Source organism: Thamnophis sirtalis, unplaced genomic scaffold (assembly GCF_051295495.1).
Source record: "Thamnophis sirtalis isolate CommonGarterSnake01/CBP01778 unplaced genomic scaffold, rThaSir2_p1.2 scaffold_3, whole genome shotgun sequence".
NCBI lineage: Eukaryota > Metazoa > Chordata > Lepidosauria > Squamata > Natricidae > Thamnophis > Thamnophis sirtalis.
In genome coordinates, this window is record NW_028261383.1 from 91,723,960 (window position 1) to 91,744,285 (window position 20,326).

Here is a 20,326-nt window from a genome sequence, read left to right on the forward strand (position 1 = left end):
ATCTTGCGATTTTTTAATTATTATTATTATTGAATTTCGATTTTTAAGTCCTGGTATCTTACGATTTTTTCATGTTCCTTCTCGGCGACCCTGCTATCACCTGGTATTGCAATGTCTATGATTGTGACCTTATTTTTCTCAACCAGTGTGATGTCTGGTGTAATTTGTGCCAGTATTTTGTCCGTTTGTATACGGAAATCCCACAAGATCTTGACCATCTGATTTTCGGTGACTTTTTCAGTCTGATGTTCCCACCAGTTTTTTGCTGTTTTAATATTATAATTTTTGCACAAATCCCAATGGATCATTTGTGCTACTGAATTGTGCCGCAATTTATAATCAGTCTGCGCGATTTTTTTACAGCAGCTGAGTATGTGATCAACAGTTTCATCAGCTTCTTTGCAAAGTCTGCATTTGGCATCATCAGAGGATTTTTCGATTTTGGCCTTAATGGCATTTGTGCGGATAGCTTGTTCTTGCGCCGCCAGGATTAGTGACTCTGTTTCTTTCTTTAATGTACCTGTTGTTAACCATAACCAAGTTTGTTCACTGTCCACTTTATCTTTTATTTTTTCCAGAAATTGGCCATGCAGTGCTTTGTTCTGCCAACTCTTCATTCTTGATTTTATCACCTCTTTTCTGTATTCTTGTTTCGTCTGTTGGGCCTTCAGTAGATTTTTGTTCTTTACTTTGATTAATAGATGTTCTTGACTTTCTTTTAAATAATCAGCCAGTTCATGTTTTTCTTCTTCAACTGTTTTCTTCACTTGTAATAATTCTCTGCCACCTGATTTTTGGGGCAGATATAGTCTATCAGTATCACCACGTGGATGTAAACTGTAGTGCATTGTCATTAGTTTCCTGGTTTTTCGGTCCAAAATGTCCAAATCAGCTTGTGTCCAGTTAACTATACCAGCTGTGTATCTTATAACTGGCATTGGCCAGGTATTTATGGCCTTGATTGTATTTCCACCATTCAATTTAGATTTCAAAAATTTCTTAACTCTGTTGGTGTACTCTTGCCACCCAGGGGCCTAGGACGTCGTAACGTATTTTCGTAATATGCGTGCAGATCCAAGCAGTGCGGCTTTTTGCATTTGACTGATGGTGATTTTGTCAATTTTTAACTGTTTTAAATGTAATTCCAATGCTTTTGGAATAGCACCCACTGTGCCAATTACCACTGGAATTAACACTGCTGGTTTGTGCCATAGTCGTTGAATTTCGATTTTTAAGTCCTGGTACTTTGCGATTTTTTCATGTTCCTTCTCGGCGACCCTGCTATCACCTGGTATTGCGATGTCTATGATTGTGACCTTATTTTTCTCAACCAGTGTGATATCTGGTGTATTATGCACCAGTATTTTGTCCGTTGTTGTTGTTGTTGTTATTATTATTATTATTCTTTATTCATTAAACATAAAACTCAGCCAACTGAACATTCAAAAATGCATTACAAATACCAGTGACTGGTGCTAATGGTTGATACGATTTGCTGATGTTCCGAGTAGCGCAGTTTTTTGCAGTTCCGCTGGTGTTGTTGCAGGAATCTGCAATTTGTTGATGTATCTTGTAAAATTCTTGGACATGGTGCCAAGTGCCCCGATGACAATGGGTATCACTGTTACATGCTTCATCCATAGCCGTGTAGTTTCAATGGCCAGGTCGTAATATTTCATTATTTTTTCTAGTTATTTTTCTTCAACTCTGGCATCTCCTGGAACAACGATATCAATAAACTGTACACTTCGGCCCTCTACAACCATGATATCTGGCGCGTTGTGTTCCAAATGATGATCCGTCTATATTCGAAAGTCCCACAAGATCTTCACCTTCTCATTTTTGGTAACTTTTTCAACTTTGTGCTTCCATGACTTTTTGGATACAGGTAAGTCGTATTTTTTAACATAATGACCAGTGGATTAATTTAGCAACTCGGTCATGTCTAGCTTTGCAATCAGTTTGTGCAATTTTGTTGCATTCACATATTAAATGTGAAATAGTTTCAACTTTGTTGTTGCAAATTTGGCAATTTGGATTGTCAGTGGATTTTTGTATCTTCGCTTTCATGGCTTTAGTTTTTAGTGCTTGATCTTGAGCAGCAAGTATTAAACCTTCTGTTTCTTTATGGTTCCCATCTTAAGCCATGTCCATGTTAAGCTATCATCACATTTTCCTTCAATGTTTTTCAAATGCTGTCATGCAAAGCTTTGGTTTTCCATCTATTTAATCTTTTATTCAGTTGTTTTTCCTTATATTCTGCCTTTTTCTGCAGATACATTTGGTTCTTCCACAAACTCAAGCCACTATTTATTCTGGGCTTTGTAGTGTTGTTGTTGTTGTTGTTGTTGTTGTTGTTATTTGATTAATCTTTGGTGAGATTCATAGCCTTTGGGGCTGGTTGGTAGCTCAACAGCTCGAGTCCTAAGGTAATGTTGGGGGATATAAGCTGTTCCAAGTAGGGTGTTTTTTTGTAGAATCAGCATGTTCAAGTCTGATAAATTTAAATTTCCAAATAGTGGGTAGCCCTTTAGGTATTGCTCCAAGGGCTCCAATTACAATTGGGACAACACAGGATTTCTTTTTCCACAGTCGCTCAACTTCAATTTGCAAGTCCCGGTACTTTGTGATTTTTTTCTTTCTGTTTATCTTCAATTCATGCATCTCTAGGTATTGCAATGTCAATGAACCATACTTTTTTTTTTCAACTATTGTTATGTCAGGTGTGTTGTGGGCCAAGTGCCTGTCAATCTAAATTCTGAAGTCCCACAAGATCATGACTTTCTCATTCTCTAAAACCTTCTGAACCTGATGTTCCCAGTGGTTTTTGCTGTACTCAAATCCAAACTTTTGACACAATTTCCAGTGAATGATCTTAGCAATGTGATCATGGCGTTGAAGGTAGTCAGTTTGTGAAATTTTGCTGCACCCACTGATCAAGTGGTCAACTATCTCATCTTTCTCATTACAGAGGCGACATTTGCTGTTGGGGGTAACATGTTGAATTTTTGCCTTCATGTAGTTTGTGGCTAAGGCTTGTTCTTGAGCTGCCAAAATAAAGCCTTCTGTTTCTTTTTTCAGTGCTCCTGATCTTAACCAGTTCCAAGTTAGCTTTTGGTCAGCTTTGCCTTCAATACTTTTCAAGTATTGGCTATGCATAGCATTGTTTTTCCAATTTTCAGCTCGCTTCTCAATTACTTCTTTCTTATATTCAGCTTTTAACTTAGTTGTTTTTAAAAGGCCTCCTTTATTTACTTCCTTAATTATTGGTTCTTCACTTTTCTGGATGTAATCATTCAAGCTGTGTTTTTCTTCTTCCACAGTCTGTTTTACTTGTAGGAGTCCTCAACCACCCTCTGCTCTTGGTAGGTATAATCGGTCAACATCACTTTTAGGGTGCAAAGCATGATTCATTGTCATAAGCTTCCATGTTTTTCTGTTTAAATTGTCCAACTCCATCTGGGCCAGTCAATTATTCCTGCAGAGTATCGGATCACAGGTATAGCCCAGGTATTTATGGCTTTTATGATGTTTCCTCCACTCAATTTGGACTTTAATATCTTGCGAATTCGTCGAATGTACTTGGCTGAAGTTAATTCCTTGACTTTATTATGCATTAAATCAGAGGCCTCTAAAATCCCCAAGTACTTGTAGCCTTCTTCTGGTTTTACTGCCTTTATCATTTCTTCATTCTCAAGTTCTATTCCATCATCTTCTATGACCTTGCCTGCTTTGGTTGCCATTGTTGCACATTTGCCAATTCCAAATTGCATACCAATATCTTGGCTAAATTCTTTTGTGCTTTCAATTAATAAATTCAGTCCAGCTTTTGTTTTACCAAACAGCTTCAAATCATCCATGTACACCAAGTGCAAAATTTTCAGTCCTTTCTTTGCAAGTTTGTATCCATAGTTCATCTTCTTCAAAATGATTGTCAGTGGTAGCATTGAGAGTATAAAAAGTAGGGGTGAAAGGGAATCACCCTGGAAATGCCTCATTTCAACTTCATCTAGTACTTCTTCATTAGCTATAAGCTTTGTTTTCCAGAGGTTCATTGAAGTTTCCATGAATTTTTGTATGTTGCTGCTGATGCCAAAGATTTTCAGGCATTTCTTGATCCAGCTATGGGGAACTGAATCAAATGCTTTCTTATAGTCTATCCAAGCCATGAACAGGTTAGTTTGTCTTTTCTTTGAATTCTTTAGGATTAGTTTGTCGGTCAGCAATTGGTCTTTTGTTCCTCTTGAATTTTTGCAGCATCCTTTCTGTTCTACAGGAAGCAAGTTATTTCTTTCCAAGTATCCATAAATTTGGTTTGCAATGATACCAGTAAGGAGCTTGTATGTTGTTGGCAAACAGGTGATTGGCCTATAGTTTCCAGGATCCTTTTCTTTTTTCTTTATCTTTTTGGATAAAAAAATGTCCTTCCAGTTGTCATCCATTCATCATTTTTAGGTGTTTTTCAGATCTGGTTCATTTGGGGCTGGTTGGTAGCTCAACAGCTCAAGTCCTAACCAAGGATCTAGGAACTGTTAAGGTAACGTCGGAGGATATAAGTTGTTCCAAGTAGGATGGTTTTTTGTAGAGTCAGAATGTTCAAGTCAGGTAAATTTAGAATTTTCAAATAGCGAGGTAGCCCTTTAGGTATTGCTCCAAGGGTTCCAATTACAATTGGGACAACACACGATTGCTTTTTCTACTGTCGCTCAACCTCAATTTGCAAGTCCCGGTATTTTGTGATTTTTTCTTGCTGTTTATCTTCAATTCATGCATCACCAGGTATTGCAATTGTTGTTGTTGTTGTTGTTGTTGTTGTTGTTGTTATTTAACAACCATAGTCAACATCACAAATTCTGGGTCTAGAAGTAAATCTACATTTATCCATGGTATAATTTGATTTATGTATTTATTTAAGCAATTTACATAACTGCCCATCTCATAGCAGTGACTGGATAATGCACAAAAGATCAAAACCAAACCCAACCATAATACACAAACTTGATGCTAGAATAATAATAGCAATAATAATAGTTTCACACATGTTTACTTTTAAAAATAATCCAATTTTAATCTACAGACCAAACAAATCAACTAATAAGGCTGGTTTAACATCCCTTTGGATTTATGGTAAATTCAAAAATACCATTAAATATTTCTGCCTAATTTAACGCAAATACATGAGTCACGGTGACACAGTGGTTAGAGTGCAGTATTGCAGGCTGCTTGTATTGGCTGCCGGCTGCCTGCAATTTGGCAGCTCAAATTCACTAGGCTCAAGGCTGACTTAGCCTTCCATCCTTTCGAGGTGGATAAAATGAGGATCCAAATTGTTGGGGGCAATAGGATGACTCTGTAAACTGCTTAGAGAGCACTGTAAAGCAATATATAAGTCTAATTGCTATTGCTGGTGAATAAGTGTTCTGACTCAGAACACTTAGAAAGCAAGAAGCAAAGTCTTGGTCTCTGCAAAACCTCTTTATTTATCCGTGAATTCCTTTCGTCCACAGTCAGCAAGGCTTAGTAAACAGTCTTTTAGTAAACAATGTTTATCCACATGCACCTTATCTCATTTAGAGCGCTGCCAGATAACTAGTTTCCAAACCCAGGGCAAGGTAAACTTGGCACAGAGTCTCTTAAAGTCACACACAGAACTTGCCAATCTTAAAATGACCGAATGAACCTGCAAAAGCCCACTCCCTGTTCGTTGTTTCCTGAAAAAGCCCACTCCCTGTTTGTTCCTCTTTTGTTTCCTATGGAGGGGCCAATCACCTCCAAGGTGTGGCTCTACTCCGAACTCAACCCTGCTTTCTTACTTGTTCTTGTCTTTTGGCAGCTCTGTGTATGCGCACACTAGGAACAGGCTCTAGCTGTTCTTCTGCCTCACTGCTGTCTAACTCCCTCTCTGCCTCTGACGCAGAGCCTGAGCTTTCCTAAACCCTCAGGACTGGCCCATGTTCCTCCCGAACCTCCTCACTGTCTGACTCTGCTGCCAGCTCTGCTGGCTCCCGGCGGACCACAACTAAGCTTCAGAGTGGGATGTAACACTCATGATGTTACCTAGTGAGGTAATGAAATGTCTGAAAGCAAACAACCAAGCTCAAAGAGTCTTAAAATGTCTCTTTAATTGTCCTAGCTTCAGACATTGATATCAACATCCCGTACTATTTTCTATCCCTTTTGACGTTGTAACATTTAGTATCTCAATTTCGAATGACCGTGAAGCTTTCTTGACAGAATATAGAAGTGTTTTTTTGCCATTGCTTTACTTCTCAGTCTTTACAAGTCCTAACCAGGCCTGACCCTGTTTAGCTTCTGAGCCCAAGGTCAGCTATTTGCTGTACTATTTTCCATTCTCACTAGATGGGGTAGCATAGCACTAACGCCAGAGCTCTTTCCCCTGAGGGATGGGTATTATTCTCAGATCACCTACTATTTTTGCCCAACTGGCAATCCATCGACAAATGGGAGGGATGCTTTAGTTTGAAGCAGGATTCTTACCATAGCAGGAATACAGCCTTACAGATAAATATCAACACAATCCATGCCCTCAGATTTAATTAAGTCGAAGTACTGGGTTCCAAATGAATTAGGCACCCTACAAGCAAATTTGGGCTCAGATCTACTTTGTTTCACAACTGCACATGACTTAATTCCTGGAGATGCTTTCAGCAACAGTAAATGAACTCATATGGGAGACTTTTCCTGTGAAATCAGGGTGGAGAGTTTATAGTACAGAGGAGCAAGGGGCTTGGTCTTCTTTTGGATAGTAGTACCTCATTGTTGGTCTTCCTTTGTATAGTGGAGTCTCATTGTAGTAGAGCATTAAAGAGAGATGAAAACTTATCCTGGACCATTCTCTGCTTATATTTAGTTGGCAAAATTTTCAATTGCTTTTTTAAAGTATAATATTATGAAGATTCAATCTTTTAGCCTTCTCCAGCCTTGCATTACCCACACTGACTGATGGGCTTCTCTCCAGGGCTTCTAAAAATACCTACCACGTTCATTGTGCAGTACACAGGTAAACTGACTATTTGTATCTTTCTTAGATGAAGATCATGGGGGCCTCGGCCAGATTGGGACCACTGCACCTGAGTTGGGTGGGAATTTTAATTCCTTCCCAGGTAAATTTTATAAAGGAAAAGATCCTTCTGCTCTGCACAGATCTTTGCTGGTAAGTCTTTCTGCTTTTCTTTGAATTTTCCTCTTTGAACACAATGAAGCTATAATACGCCAAAAGTAAAATAACTCTCTCGGATGAACCTTCCATATATATATATTTTTTACGAAGTGTTACAAATAACAGGCAGTCCTCGACGTATGGCCACAATTGGGATTGGAATTTCCATTTCTAAGCAGGTTGGTTATACAGTGAGTGTTCCAATTTTATGACTTTTTACGATGGTTGTTAAGTGAATCACTGCACTTGTTAAATGAGTCACATGGTCGTTAAGTGAATCCTGTCACCCCCACTGGCTGCTTGTCAGAAAGGTTGCAAATGGTAATCACATTACCCTGAAACCCTACAGCCAGGATGACGAGCCTATGGCACGCGTGCCAAAGGTGGAACACAGAGCCCTCTCTGTGGGCATGCGCGCCATTGCCAGCTGATCTTTGGGTTTCCTGGGCTCCAGTACATGCAAAGACCAGCTGATTGGCATGCATGTGGGCGCCAGAAACCAGGAGAGCAGGTGGCCAGTGCGCATGCCACCCATGCATGCCTGTCCCGGCCAGCTGGTCTTTGAGTTTCGGGAGTTGCAACGTGCAAAAAAGACCGGCTGGCCAGCCTGCATGCATGTGCCGGAAACAAGAAGACCAGCTGGCCGATGCGCGCATGCGTACAGGTTTCTGGAGCTCCGGTGTGCACACAGTCCGTTTGGGCACTGGGTGCCGAAAAGATTCACCATCACTACCCTACAGCCTTGGTCAATCCATGTTGGTTGCCAAGGACCCACAATTTCATCATGTGGCCATGGGGATACTGCCCTGTTCATAAGTGCAAGGACCAGTCATAAGTCACTTTTTTCGGTGCAGTTGTAACTTCAAATGGTTGCTAAACAAATGGAGGTACATCAAAGACTACCTGTGTCCTATGGTGCATTCCAAAAGAAAGAATAAAAGCCAAATCAGATGTTCTGTTACATGTATTAAACTTTTTTTTTGCCAAGCCTAAATAGATGCTTTAGAGCAAGGCTGTCAAACTTGCGTCCTCACATTGTCATCACGTTACATATTGGGACTCCCCCCCCGCTAAACTGGGTGGGGTCATGGCTGGCGCATGACACATCTGGCCCACGGGCCGCGACTTTGACAGCTTTAGAATCTAGATAGAGATTTTAGAGCAAAGTTCATTTTAATGCCCAGAGTTTGTTCCTAGTGCAGTCTCTCTTCTACTATAATAGCAACAATATAAACTAATGCAAATGCCTAATGGGTGTTCCAGGTTAACATATTAAAGTAGCAGGATTTAGATTTGAAGCTCTCAAGCCTGCCCATCCCTATCTTAAGATGTCCTCTGAGCATGTGGAGAGAGCACTCCCACATGCTCAGAGGGCATCTTAAGATAGGGATGGGCAGCCTTGAGAGCTTCAAATCTAAATCCTGGAACCTGGAACACCCATAGCTTGCTCCACATGTTTATTGTGAAGGAATAAGACTTCCATTGCTGCATTACAGGATATGCCTTCCTGGCAGACTTCAGTTTCTAATTTTAGACGTTAAATACACTGTCAACAAGCAAAGCAGCAGAAGCTTGCGCTTAGTTGATTGCAATTGCTTCTGGAGCACGTTCACATTGTTCAAGAGAAGCACTACCCATCTAACGGAACAAAATATACATTATACAAATACTGAGAAACAAAACTGGCCTGTCTTTCCACGTCCATGAATGCCAGAAGTTTCTGTTTTGCTTTGGCAGTAGCCTTGGTATTGTGTCCTGGTCATGTCCTTGAAAAAAATACCATCCTCTGTACCTAAGGGAGTCTTTTTAGCAAGCTCAGTGTGTTCCACGTAAATCGCAACCTTTACTTGGTGTAATTTTAGACATTAGTGAAGATGACGGAATTAGACTCTGCCAGATGAAGAGAGAGGACCTTTGCAATCCAACACCGGGAATATTATAAGGTACATACCGATCATGTGTTGATAGAAACAATAATGACGACTACCTGAATAGCTGAGATGTTTCCACAATTATGTTATCTCCAAGATGGGGACAAAAGTAATACAGAGAGGGTTAAGAAAATATTATGGAGGGTCCATGGGGGCTTTGTCAGACATCTGAAAGGCAGACAATCTTTTAAAACTGTTAAGCAGCCAGCATTTCTCCTCGTAGTGTAGAATGTGAAAAGGAATTTCTATAGCTTCCTGATAAGGAAGACAGCAGCTTTCTGTCGTATTCAGCAGATAGTGTTGAATAATCGTCGTTTAATTTCAAAATATTCCACTGGATATGATGAATTTGGGAAATCACATTGCAACATGTAGCAATTCTGATGCCTTTTGCAATGAAGGTTGAATATTTATATGCATAGGCTGTTTAAAAACTTGATACTACATTGTTATAATATAGTTTTAATAAATTATTCTAAATCATATTCCTGGATCTGAGTGAATATGTAAGGATATGTAATATGTATTTTAGGATAATAATAGGATATGAATATGTAAGGATTTTTGAAAGTTCTGATTTTGTCTCAGTTTTAGACACTTAAAGATTGGGGTATACAATAATAATACAATCCTGGGATTCCATATTCTTTTCCTCATTCAATCAGAAATCCAATAGTACCACATAAATTAGGGCCCCTGCAATCAACATCAACTGCTGAGAAAGGAAGAAAACTACTGCATCGTCAGTCTTCTACTTCTAATCCCTGCAAATACTACACAAGGGTACCATGGGTAATGGCATCAAATGCCACTGAGAGATCAAGGACAGTCAGGACAATTGTACCACCAACATTGCAACTCTTCCAGAGGTCATCAACAATTGCAATCAATTCCATCTCTTAACTTGGTTTGAAACGCAACTGAAAAAGTTCAGGTAATGTTTGTCCTCTACAATCCTCTGAAGCTGCAATCTAACATTTTCTAGCACTATCCAGTGCTGGGTTCTTAAGAATGGGGCACACCTCTGTCTCCTTTATTTTGTTTATTTATTTAGCAATCTATATGATCACCCATTTCACCAATGCAATTTTGGGTAGGCCGGACTGCTCTCTTACTCATAATTGCATTCATCACCATATAAACCTTCTACAGGACAATCTTAAGTAGCCAGAGGGAGATAGGTTTAAAGGACTGGAACCTGTCCCTGCCCTCACAATCATTTGAATTGTAATTGAATAGTAGGGTAAGAATGCAATTAGAAGACATCTACCTTGCTACCAAATATTTATATCTAGATCTGATACAAACTAACAAAGGGATCCCTGAAGGTGTTTTTTTCAAGAGGCAACTAGGATTTCTGATTTTTCTTTGAAGACAATTTGATTTTCATCCAAGAAGCTTCTTCAGCTCTTCAGAAGCTTCTTGGATGAAAAGCGTAATGTCTTATGCTTACGTAACAAAAACAAAGTCCGGTTGCCTCTTGAAAAAAACACTTTTGGGACAACCATGACCTGGATGATTGAGAATCTCCATAGCAGGAGTGAGTTCCTGCCAGTTCTAACCTCTTCTATAGAAGAGGTTCCACAAATCTACAGTGCCATTTAGAACCGGTTCCAGCTCCCTCCCCCGGCCCGTCCGCACATCATCAAGATGAAGTGCGAGAGGAGGAATTCTGGGAGTTGAAGTTCACAAGTCTTAAAACTGTCAAGTTTGAACACCTCTGGTTTTTTTTCCCAAAGGGTTAGGGGTGCAAGGGTCTTGTAACTTGACGGCTTTAAGACTTGCGTGCTTCAAATGCCAGAGTTTCTGAGCCAACATTTTGGTTGTTAAGCAAGAGTATTGTTAAGTGAGTTTCACCACATTTTACAAGTTGGCCATGCCCACCCAGTCACATGGCTGGCAAGCCACTCCCACTCAGTCACATGGCTGGCAAGCCACTCCCACCCAGTCACATGGCTGGAAAGCCACTCCCACAAAGCAGGCCACACCTACAGAAGAGGTTCTAAAAATTTTGAAACCCACCATTGCTCCATAGATATTCAACAAAGTGATTCTTAACCTGAAACCACTGTAGCTAATTTTGTTACAAATGTCCATCAAGTTTTCAGCTTTCAGATGTCCAGAAACAATATAAGATATTCTTTTATGATAGCAAGTGTTCTAGACTGCAACAAAACCCATCCTCATGTAATGTAAAAGATGGTAAAAAAGCTCATTTTCCTGGCAGTACAGTTTTTTATTTTATTATGAAAATAAATAAAAAAAGAATGCAAGAAAACAAAACAGAGGGCATGAAAAACTCACAATGTTGTGAGTATGTGTACATATCTAACCTATAGTGCTTTTAAAATATCTTTATTGACATTAAAAATTATTATACTAAAAATAGAAATGTTTTAATGGTGGCACAGTGGTTAGAATACAGTATTGCAGGCTAATTCTACTGACTACAAACAGTTCGATTCTGACCGGCTCAAGGTTGACTGAGCTTTCCATCCTTCTGAGGTCAGTAAAATGAGGACCCAGATTGTTGGGGACCATATGCTGATTCTGCAAACCGCTTGGAGAGGGCTGTAAAGCACTATGAAGCGGCATGTAAGTGCTACTGCTACTGCTATTATTTACTGTAGGCCACATAATATGGCCAAATCTGTCTTCTCCTGCCACTTTTTGTGTCACCCTGTGCTTACTAGTTACATTTATAACTATTTGGGAGAAGGTAATCCTTTGCTGTCTTAAATATAGTCCTACAATTTTTGATGCAAGTGTTAGAACAAAGTCCACAGTTCATAGGCGAAACTCAATTACACACAGAGAGAGAAAGAGGGAGAGAATTTGTAAAGTAATGATTAGGGACAGAGAAGTGGATTAGGATAACAAATAATATATACAGGTAGTCCTCAACTTGAGCCCAAAATTTCTCTTAAGCAACGAAGTTGTCACGTGAGCTTTGCCTCATTTTACTTTTGTTGTCACAGTTGTTAAGTGAATAACTGCAGTTGTTAAGTTAGTAACATGGTTGTTAAGTGGCTCAGGCTTCCCCCTTGACTTTGCTTATCAGAATGGGATCACATGACTCCAGGGCACTGCAACCATCATAAATGCATGCCAATTGCCAAGCATCCGAATTTTGATCCTGTGACCATTGGAATACTTGTAAGTGTGAAAAATGGTCATAAGTCATTTTTTTCCCAGAGCCATTGCAACTTTGGTCACTAAACAAATGGTTGTTAAGTCGAGAACTATCTGTATGGGCTATCAGGAAATCTGTGAGGGGGGCATAGCTAAACCTCTAGCTAAAATGAGGTTCAGCCAGTAGGAACAGTTAGGAGTTCTACTTTCTTTCCAAAATATACATAGTAGCCTCTTCTTTTCCTTAACCTTCAAAAAAACAAAAGCAGAATAACAGAGTTGGAAGAGACCTTGGAGGTCTTCTAGTCTAACCTCCTGACAAGTGGTTGTCCAATCTCTTCTTAAAAACCTCCAGTGTTGGAGCACCCACAATTTCTGGAGGCAAGTCATCCCACTGATGAATTGCTCTTACTGTCAGGAAATTTCTCCTTAGTTCTAGGTTGGTTCTCTCCTTGATTAGTTTCCACCCACTGCTTCTTGTCGTGTTTCCAGGTGCTTTGGAGAATAGCTTACCCTTTCTTCTTTGTGGAAGCTTCTCAAATATTGGACCATGTCTCCCCTAGTCCTTCTTTTATTAACTTAGACATACCCAATTCCTGCAACTGTTCTTGATATGTTTTCGCCTTCAGTCCCCTAATCATCTTTGTTGTTCTTCTCTGCACTCTTTCTAGAGCCTCAACATCTTCCTTGTATCGTGGTGACAGAATCTTTTATCACTGATACTTGCTGGACACAAAACTACAATAATATTCTACAACATGGGGAGGTAGGCATTTAACATTTAGAGTGTAAGTCCATTTCCGAGTTGTAAACATTTTACTTCCACAATAAATAAATCATCTTGGGATAGGAGATATCTAGTTATCTGATATCTGATCTACCACCTTTCAGCATGTGCTTGGCCAGAATACTGGTTTAATCCAAGCCAGGTTCTGCAGGACTCTCCTTAAGCTCTTGTAACTGAAAATCACAGCTCCATATTCTGGCTCAAAACCGAACAGCCCTATTCACAGGCTCCACTTCCCATTTTGCAGTAATATGTCGCTCTTAGCTTGGTAGTCCAATGCCTATGCCAGTTATGTGGGTCAAACTTCAACCCTTAACGCTGCAAACATTTGAGACAAAATTTAATGTAGATGCAAGCTATACAGTAGAGGGCTTTCAAATGGTATATCAGGTTCCTTGGCTTGCACAGGAAATTAGAAAACCAGAACTGTTTCTGCAGAAGGTAAATAATATGTTCCCCATAATTCACATTTGCTAAATGAGCATAAACAGCACCTGCTCAGCTTCTAAGAAGCTGCCGAGAGTGGATTTTACACATAGCATATTGCAGTAATGTTATCTTCTGCTTCAGAGAATTATGAAAAAAGGCTGAACACGAAGGAAACTCTTGCAAGCATCTCATCAGCTGCCAATAGGCAACCTCTTTGGGTATTTTTCTGTTCCAGAAAATTTCATGGAGGTCTCCTGTTCCGAGTTTAATCCAAGATTCCTTTGTGAATATATTATTTATTTTGCGGCAGTCCTTATATTAGTATTGGAAAATGGCTTAATAATCAAAAGCCAGCAGGCACACTGCTGAATTCAATCTCATCTGATATATGTATAAAACATTTTGTTTAAAAATTATCTCTATCTATTACTAGCTCGAAAAATAAAAAGACAAAACTTCAGATGGATTAAAAAGCTCCTACTTTTGTCAAATAGGGACAATGTTAATGTACATGCCTTAAAGGGAATTGAAATCTACACCCATTTCATCCAGCCACAGGTCGAATTTATAGCGATTTCCCATTGCAAGTAAACATTCGATAAAATCTGCTAAAAATATAAAACTTTGCTCTCATTTTGCCTCCTGAAAGTACAAAACAAGATAATGGAATATCTCATCCCCCCGTCCCCCTTCCCTTCCTAAAGAAATGTTAAACTACAATTCCTATCACTACAACTAGCAGTTACTGAAAATTATGGATATTGTAACTCATCCTTTCAGAGGGGAAGCTAAGAATAGAACCTGTGGCTGCAATCATAAAAGTGCCAATCCGACTGTTGTGTAACTACATTAATCCTCCCAGCCACTTTGGAGTTTTTAAACCTGGCAACGCTGACCCCAAAGTCTCATTTCCAACGCCAAATAGTTTGAAAAGTAAAACCATTCTTTCGTCAGATATGCTGATTCCTTCTGGGATGCTTTATTTTTTTTAAAGTTACCTTTCTTATAAGAGCAGCACATTTATATGTGGCCTTGGACCACATCATATCTTTTGAGGATTCTTCTGATGTGCCTCAAAATGTGTTGCAAACACATTGAACGTAACAAGGCGTTTTGATAGCAAGGGGATGTGGATTTCTGGGATTAACGGAATAGCAGAGGCCTTCTCCGTCTCTGCCAAGCCATCTCCCTTTTAATGCTGGAAAGCTCAGGCCACGGAGCCCCGTCTGTCTGGGGAAGTATAGCAGAATCTATCCTTGGAAATCCGATCCGATTAATTTCTAATTTTACCTACGTGTGTAGCATTTAATATAGAAGCAGCTGATGGAGTATAAATCGACTGGCCTTGTCAAGCAGTTCAAGTGCAGTGCTAAAACAGATGTCTTTCTTTCAACACACGCAAGCGTTCGGACAGGCTGCAATGGCGCTTGAGCAGACAAACAAGAGCCACACAATCCGTAAGAAGCAGGAAAGGCAGCCAGCGCCTCGAAAACCCCAGAATGAATGCTAGCGTGTAACACTGATCGATCTTGCTTAGCTCAACGAAAACATTCCATGCTGTTTACCTACCTGTTCGTTTTATAAGCAGTTAAAAAGAAAAAAACAACACAAACCCCAAAGTCTATTCAAAGACTTTTGCGGTGCCACCGTGAGTATCCCTGGTGAAACTCATCTATCTCCTTGAACAAGGTGGCTTATAAATCTCTCCCTACAAATTTTCAAATCTTCTGTGCTGAGGCTAAGCTCTTGGTGGACCCTTGAGCTTCTGGGTGTCACACTAATCACTTAGGGATAAATTGAGGAAGTGACCTCAAGGTCTGCTCAGATTTCGGCTTTTTTGTCAGCTGACTCAAGATTATGAGACAAAACAGCAAGGCCTGGGCTGTTATTGCCAAACCTTGACTGTGGAGCCATTTCCTATGAAATTCTATATGACGTGGTCTCTAATCAAGATGGATCACATGGGCATATAGAACAGCAGAGACTGTTAGCCAGTCTTCTTCTAAAAGAAACAGGCACAGTGAGGGGAAAAAAACAACGTTCAACCAATTTTGCACTTATTTGTCCATAAATGGAAGCTCAGAAATTAACAGTGATTCAGTTGTAAAGTTGTTAGAACTTAAACATGTAACTGTGACATGTTAAAATCTAATTGTGATCTTAGATATGAATTATTCTTTTAAAAAATGAACACAGAACATGATATGAGTCTATTATCAGGAAACTCTGGATATTCACTTTGCGAACTTAGGATTTGTTGAGTAAACCATAATTGCAGGAATATACCTTAGTATAATGTGTAGTCAGTGTAAGATGATATGAGAAATATTGCATCAAGATTTTGTTTCTGAGACCACAGCAAATTCATCTGATAAGAGGCTAAAGTGGTATATATTAAAAAAACACCACATCATAATATTTATAGACTCCCTTTAATAAAGGGGTGTCAAACAGATGGGCAGGCCACACCCACCCCAGCTATGCAAAGAGGAAAAATGTCACAAAATGTCACGTGACAGCAATGTGATACCGTGAGTTTGATACCCATGCTTTAATATATTCATATATACATACATATTGCAACATCATGGAAAGTTGCAAATGTTAAAACTTGCAAATTCAATTTCTATTGAATTTGCAAGTTTTAATATTTCTCTGGCTACCTTCTCATCTTTAGTAAACATTGGCGCTCTATAGGTTTATATGCTTGCTCAACTTATTTTTCCATTTACGTAAATTGCAATTGTTTACCCCATATTTGTGAGATCACGGGGATGCTGGGTCAGCTGGAACTCTGAGGACCCGTTATAAGAGCCAAGGTGGCGCAGTGGTTAGAGTGCAGTACTGCAGGCCACTTCAGCTGACTGTTAACTGCAGTTCGGCGGTTCAAATCTCACCGGCTCAAAGGTTGACTCAGCCTTCCATCCTTCCGAGGCGGGTAAAATGAGGACCCAGACTGTGGGGGCGATATGCTGACTCTGTAAACCGCTTAGAGAGGGCTGAAAGCCCTATGAAGCGGTATATAAGTCGAACTGCTATTGCTATTGCTATAAGTTTCCTTCGTTCAGTACTCTCATAACTTTGAACAGTCACTGAATCAATTGTTCTAACTTGATGATTACCTATAAATGCAGCTCAAACTTTTCATTTTTAATTTGATAGATACATTCCGTGTAATGGGAATACCTGTGCCAATCAGTACGCATCATGAGTTTGCTTGAATTATGCATGTGTAAAAGTTATTAAATGATACTGTTTCATTGAGGTATTGACATCTGATTCCTTAGGGTAGATCTGAGAATTGTATATTGTGATTTCTCTTAAATAAGTGCCATCCATCTGCAGTGAGCACTGCTGACATTTTTCATCTATGAATGGTGCTAATCCTAGATTTGAATAGGAAGGGAAGCGTTATAGCAGAATATTTGATTGTACTTGAGTGAGAGGGTACCACACCTGGAGTGAGAGAATAATGAGAAGGGTTGAGTTAACCTCAACTAAGGCCAAATGGAGTGGATGGGGAGAGTCCTGGAATCAGTGGGTAGTAAGTTCTAGTCTGAATAGATGGTTTGTGCAGAGAAGAGTATCTGTGTGTCTTAGCTTGAGCAGCTACCCCTGTGAGACAGTTGTAGGAGAGAAGGGTGGGAATAATGATTGATGTAAAGTTGGTAGGGATCCATCCCGCAGATGGGGAAAGACTGCTTCTTGACACAGCACATAGTTATCTATAAATAAACAACGGAACTCACAACCACAAGCTGTGTAATGGTCACTACCCTGTTGGATTTAAAAGGGGATTATAAAAATCCAAGGAGTTCAATGATCAAACCCTACTTGACCTCATAAGTCTATTATCTCTGCTACTCATATATATTGACTCCCAATTGCTAGGGCAAAATAGCATTGGACTTGCATCTTACTAGTAAAGTTCTCATTAGTTGTAGAAGAAACAAAAATGCTGGATTAGATTTGGTTTTTAGTCTGACCCAGCCTGGCTGTTCCTCCGATATCTTGACCTGAAGAATTGCTGAGATTGCTGTCAAAACGTAAGTGGAAAGTGAATAGCATCCATAGTTCCTTCAGTGATGTTAGAAGGAAAACAAATTATTTCCACTTGCCATCAATGTCAGAATAAATCTCACTGATCTAACCATCTTCTCTTACTAAGGCCCATTTAGCATCATTCTTTGCCTCCTATTGCCTTTATATGGCTCTTCTAAACCCACACAGACGTCTTAGTCATTTTTTAGAGTCCATCTCAAAGGATTTAAAAGTAATTCTTTTTCAGGACAGATGGTATGTCTTCCATCCAAAACTGACTCCAAAAGACAACCCTTTTCAAAAAATAAGCATTTCCAGCATTTTCTTTAAAAACACAAACCTAATACGGTTTCTGAACTTTAAACATCATTAATCCATGTGCAAAATGTCTTCATCTGATAGGACTCATTTGCTTTCATTATTGGTTGTTTTCCCTTTGCTGCTTTCCTACATTAATTTCTCCTGATTGAATAATTTCTGTTTAGCTCACTTCTTAGCCCATCCTAGAGCAGATTCTTTTGTCCTACAAACTTCAGCCGGTGACTTCCTAAGTTATCCTGGCAGGCTAAATTACATGTTTTCCAACCAGTGTGCGAACCACCAAGAATTTTCTCCCCACATTTGTCTACGCTGACATGATCCATACATGTCAAAGGTGAGTTGCAGCTGCCTTTTGCTGGGGAGTGGGGGCGGGCTCACCATTAGACTCTATCCTCTTGAATATTTTTTATGCCTGAATGAAGAGCCTAGAAGAATATACAGGTCACTTGAGCAATTCTTCCTCCTTCCAGTGCAAGATTCACTCAGCTCCTGTGGCAGAATTGTCTGGGACAAAGAATTTCAACTGTCATTCACCTCCTGGCATCATAATTACAGGGTGAACTTTTGACATTGACATGAATGTGAGGATGGCTAGAAACGAACAACTATTTAAACCATCCCGAACTTTTCACAGGGTAGGAGAAAAAAAGCAGCTGGTCTTCGGTCTGGATATATGAGACTCTCGTTTGCCTTTTCCTCTTCTTGACTTCCTTAGGGTTTTGTATGAAATGACTTTATTTTTTGATCAACAACACCTCATGAAAATATAGTCCTTCTACAGGAACAATAATTAATTTTAAAAAATTAGAAGCTTAAAAAAATAAACATCTCCAAAAGATGAAGGTATTTCTTTTGGAAGATCTTCAGACTTATTTTTTTAGACCAGGAGTTTCAAACTGGCGGCCAGCAGGCCGGATGCGTCATACATAGGCCACACCCACCCCAGCTCCGAAAAAGTCACGATACGTCATGTGACAGCAATGTGACGCCGCAAGTTTGACACCTGTGTTTTAGACATATTTATGTGTATGTGTAAGAACTCTTTCAAATTTTTGTTGAAACCAAAAGACATAGAAACTAAAAATAGGCTTGGTCATCATACACCAAAATAATGTTAAGACCAGAAATTTGTTTGTTTCATTTACTTAATTTATATATTACCAGTTTCTAGATGGAATCATGTACCATAAACCAAAATAAAGAAGGCAGTAACAGAATATTGCTGGATATACATCTGAAATTTTATCAGAAATATATCTCACCAGCTTCCTTTTATGAATCTTTTATATGTCTTTTTGAAAGCCACTAAAGACTTTCATGTCTTGAAATATGGTAGGAAACTGATGGTTTCTAAAAATCTATTCATTAATTGGCATCATTTGAGGCTCTATTGGGCTTTGGCAATCTTTTCTATTTTATGTTCCAAAGAACAAATGAATGATTGCCAAAACTACAAAGAGATTCTGGATGAGGGTACATCCAAGTTTTAACAATGAGGTTAGTCTAAAAAACAGATTAAAATCTGGATCTCATTTTAATTTACATTGAATAGGCTGAGCAACATATGTGAAATCCATTCACTGTAACAATGGCAAAATAATACAAGGTAGAATAAATTTTATGATCATTTATCCAAAATGTCCTCTTTTTCATTAATCTGATAATAGCATACATAACAGCATCCTTGACTTATGACCACATTGCACCCAGCATTTTTGCTGCCAAACAAGACAATTATTAAGTTAATTCTCCCCCCCCCCATTTTATGACCTTTCTTGCCACAGTTGTTAAGTGAATCACTGCAGTGGTTAAATTAGTAACACGGTTGTTAAGTGAATCTGGTTCACCATTGATTTTGCTTGTCAGAAGCGAATGTATATTTGATTATGGGGATGCTGCAACAGTCTTAAGGGTGAAAAATGGTCACGGATCACTTTTTTCAGTACTGTTGTAACTTTGAATGGTTGCTAAACCAATGGTTATAAGTCAAGGACTACCTGTAATTTCCTTTCCCATGCATTTTTTCCCATGCTTTCACTAGAAACCTCATCGTTTGTTTATGCCCCTTGAACTAGCAATTCTCACGTAAGTTTGCTACAGGTAAGTCCTTGACTTATGACTATAATTGAGACTGAAATTATGTTGTTAAGTTGTTACAGTAGTAAGACGAGGCACTCATATCACCAGAAGTAATTTTGGGGGCATTTTCTCAGTGGTCACTGAATGTCATTAATACTACAGTTGTTAAGTGAATGTTGTGGTTTTTAAGTAAACTCCTTCATTTGATTGATTGATTGATTGATTGATTGATTGATTGATTGAATAGATTTATAGGCCGCCCAATCCCGAAGGACTCTGGGCGGCTTACAGAAAGTAAATATAAAAATAAAGAATTAAAAAACATAGAAGACAGATTAAAACCTCATCATGCACCCAATCTAGTCGGGGCTGGACCTCATTCATGAGGTCAACAGCCCCAGGCCTGCCGGAATAGCCAGGTTTTAA

General features: G+C 39.2%; 1 protein-coding gene and 1 long non-coding RNA gene across 3 annotated transcripts in view; one reads left to right on the forward strand and one right to left on the reverse strand.

Annotated features, from left to right (window-relative positions):
- The window catches only part of MYOT (myotilin), a 56,760-nt gene extending 41,531 nt beyond the window's left edge, over window positions 1-15,229 (reverse strand). The window contains exon 1 of one of the 2 annotated variants that reach the window (XM_087709506.1): window positions 15,029-15,229. Coding sequence is in view for 1 of the 2 variants with exons in the window: in XM_087709505.1 (XP_087565631.1) it covers window positions 8,868-8,885 (18 nt within the window). In the remaining variant the exon portion in view is untranslated. Of the gene's footprint in view, window positions 1-8,867; window positions 8,950-15,028 lie in introns of those variants that run through there. The other variant, XM_087709505.1, reaches the window with a different exon arrangement.
- On the forward strand, window positions 6,571-10,019 carry LOC148048064 (uncharacterized). The gene is made up of 4 exons (XR_015695958.1): window positions 6,571-6,674; window positions 7,050-7,174; window positions 9,043-9,123; window positions 9,777-10,019. It is a non-coding gene; the product is annotated as an uncharacterized LOC148048064 (long non-coding RNA).
- Window positions 15,230-20,326: the final 5,097 nt, after the last annotated feature.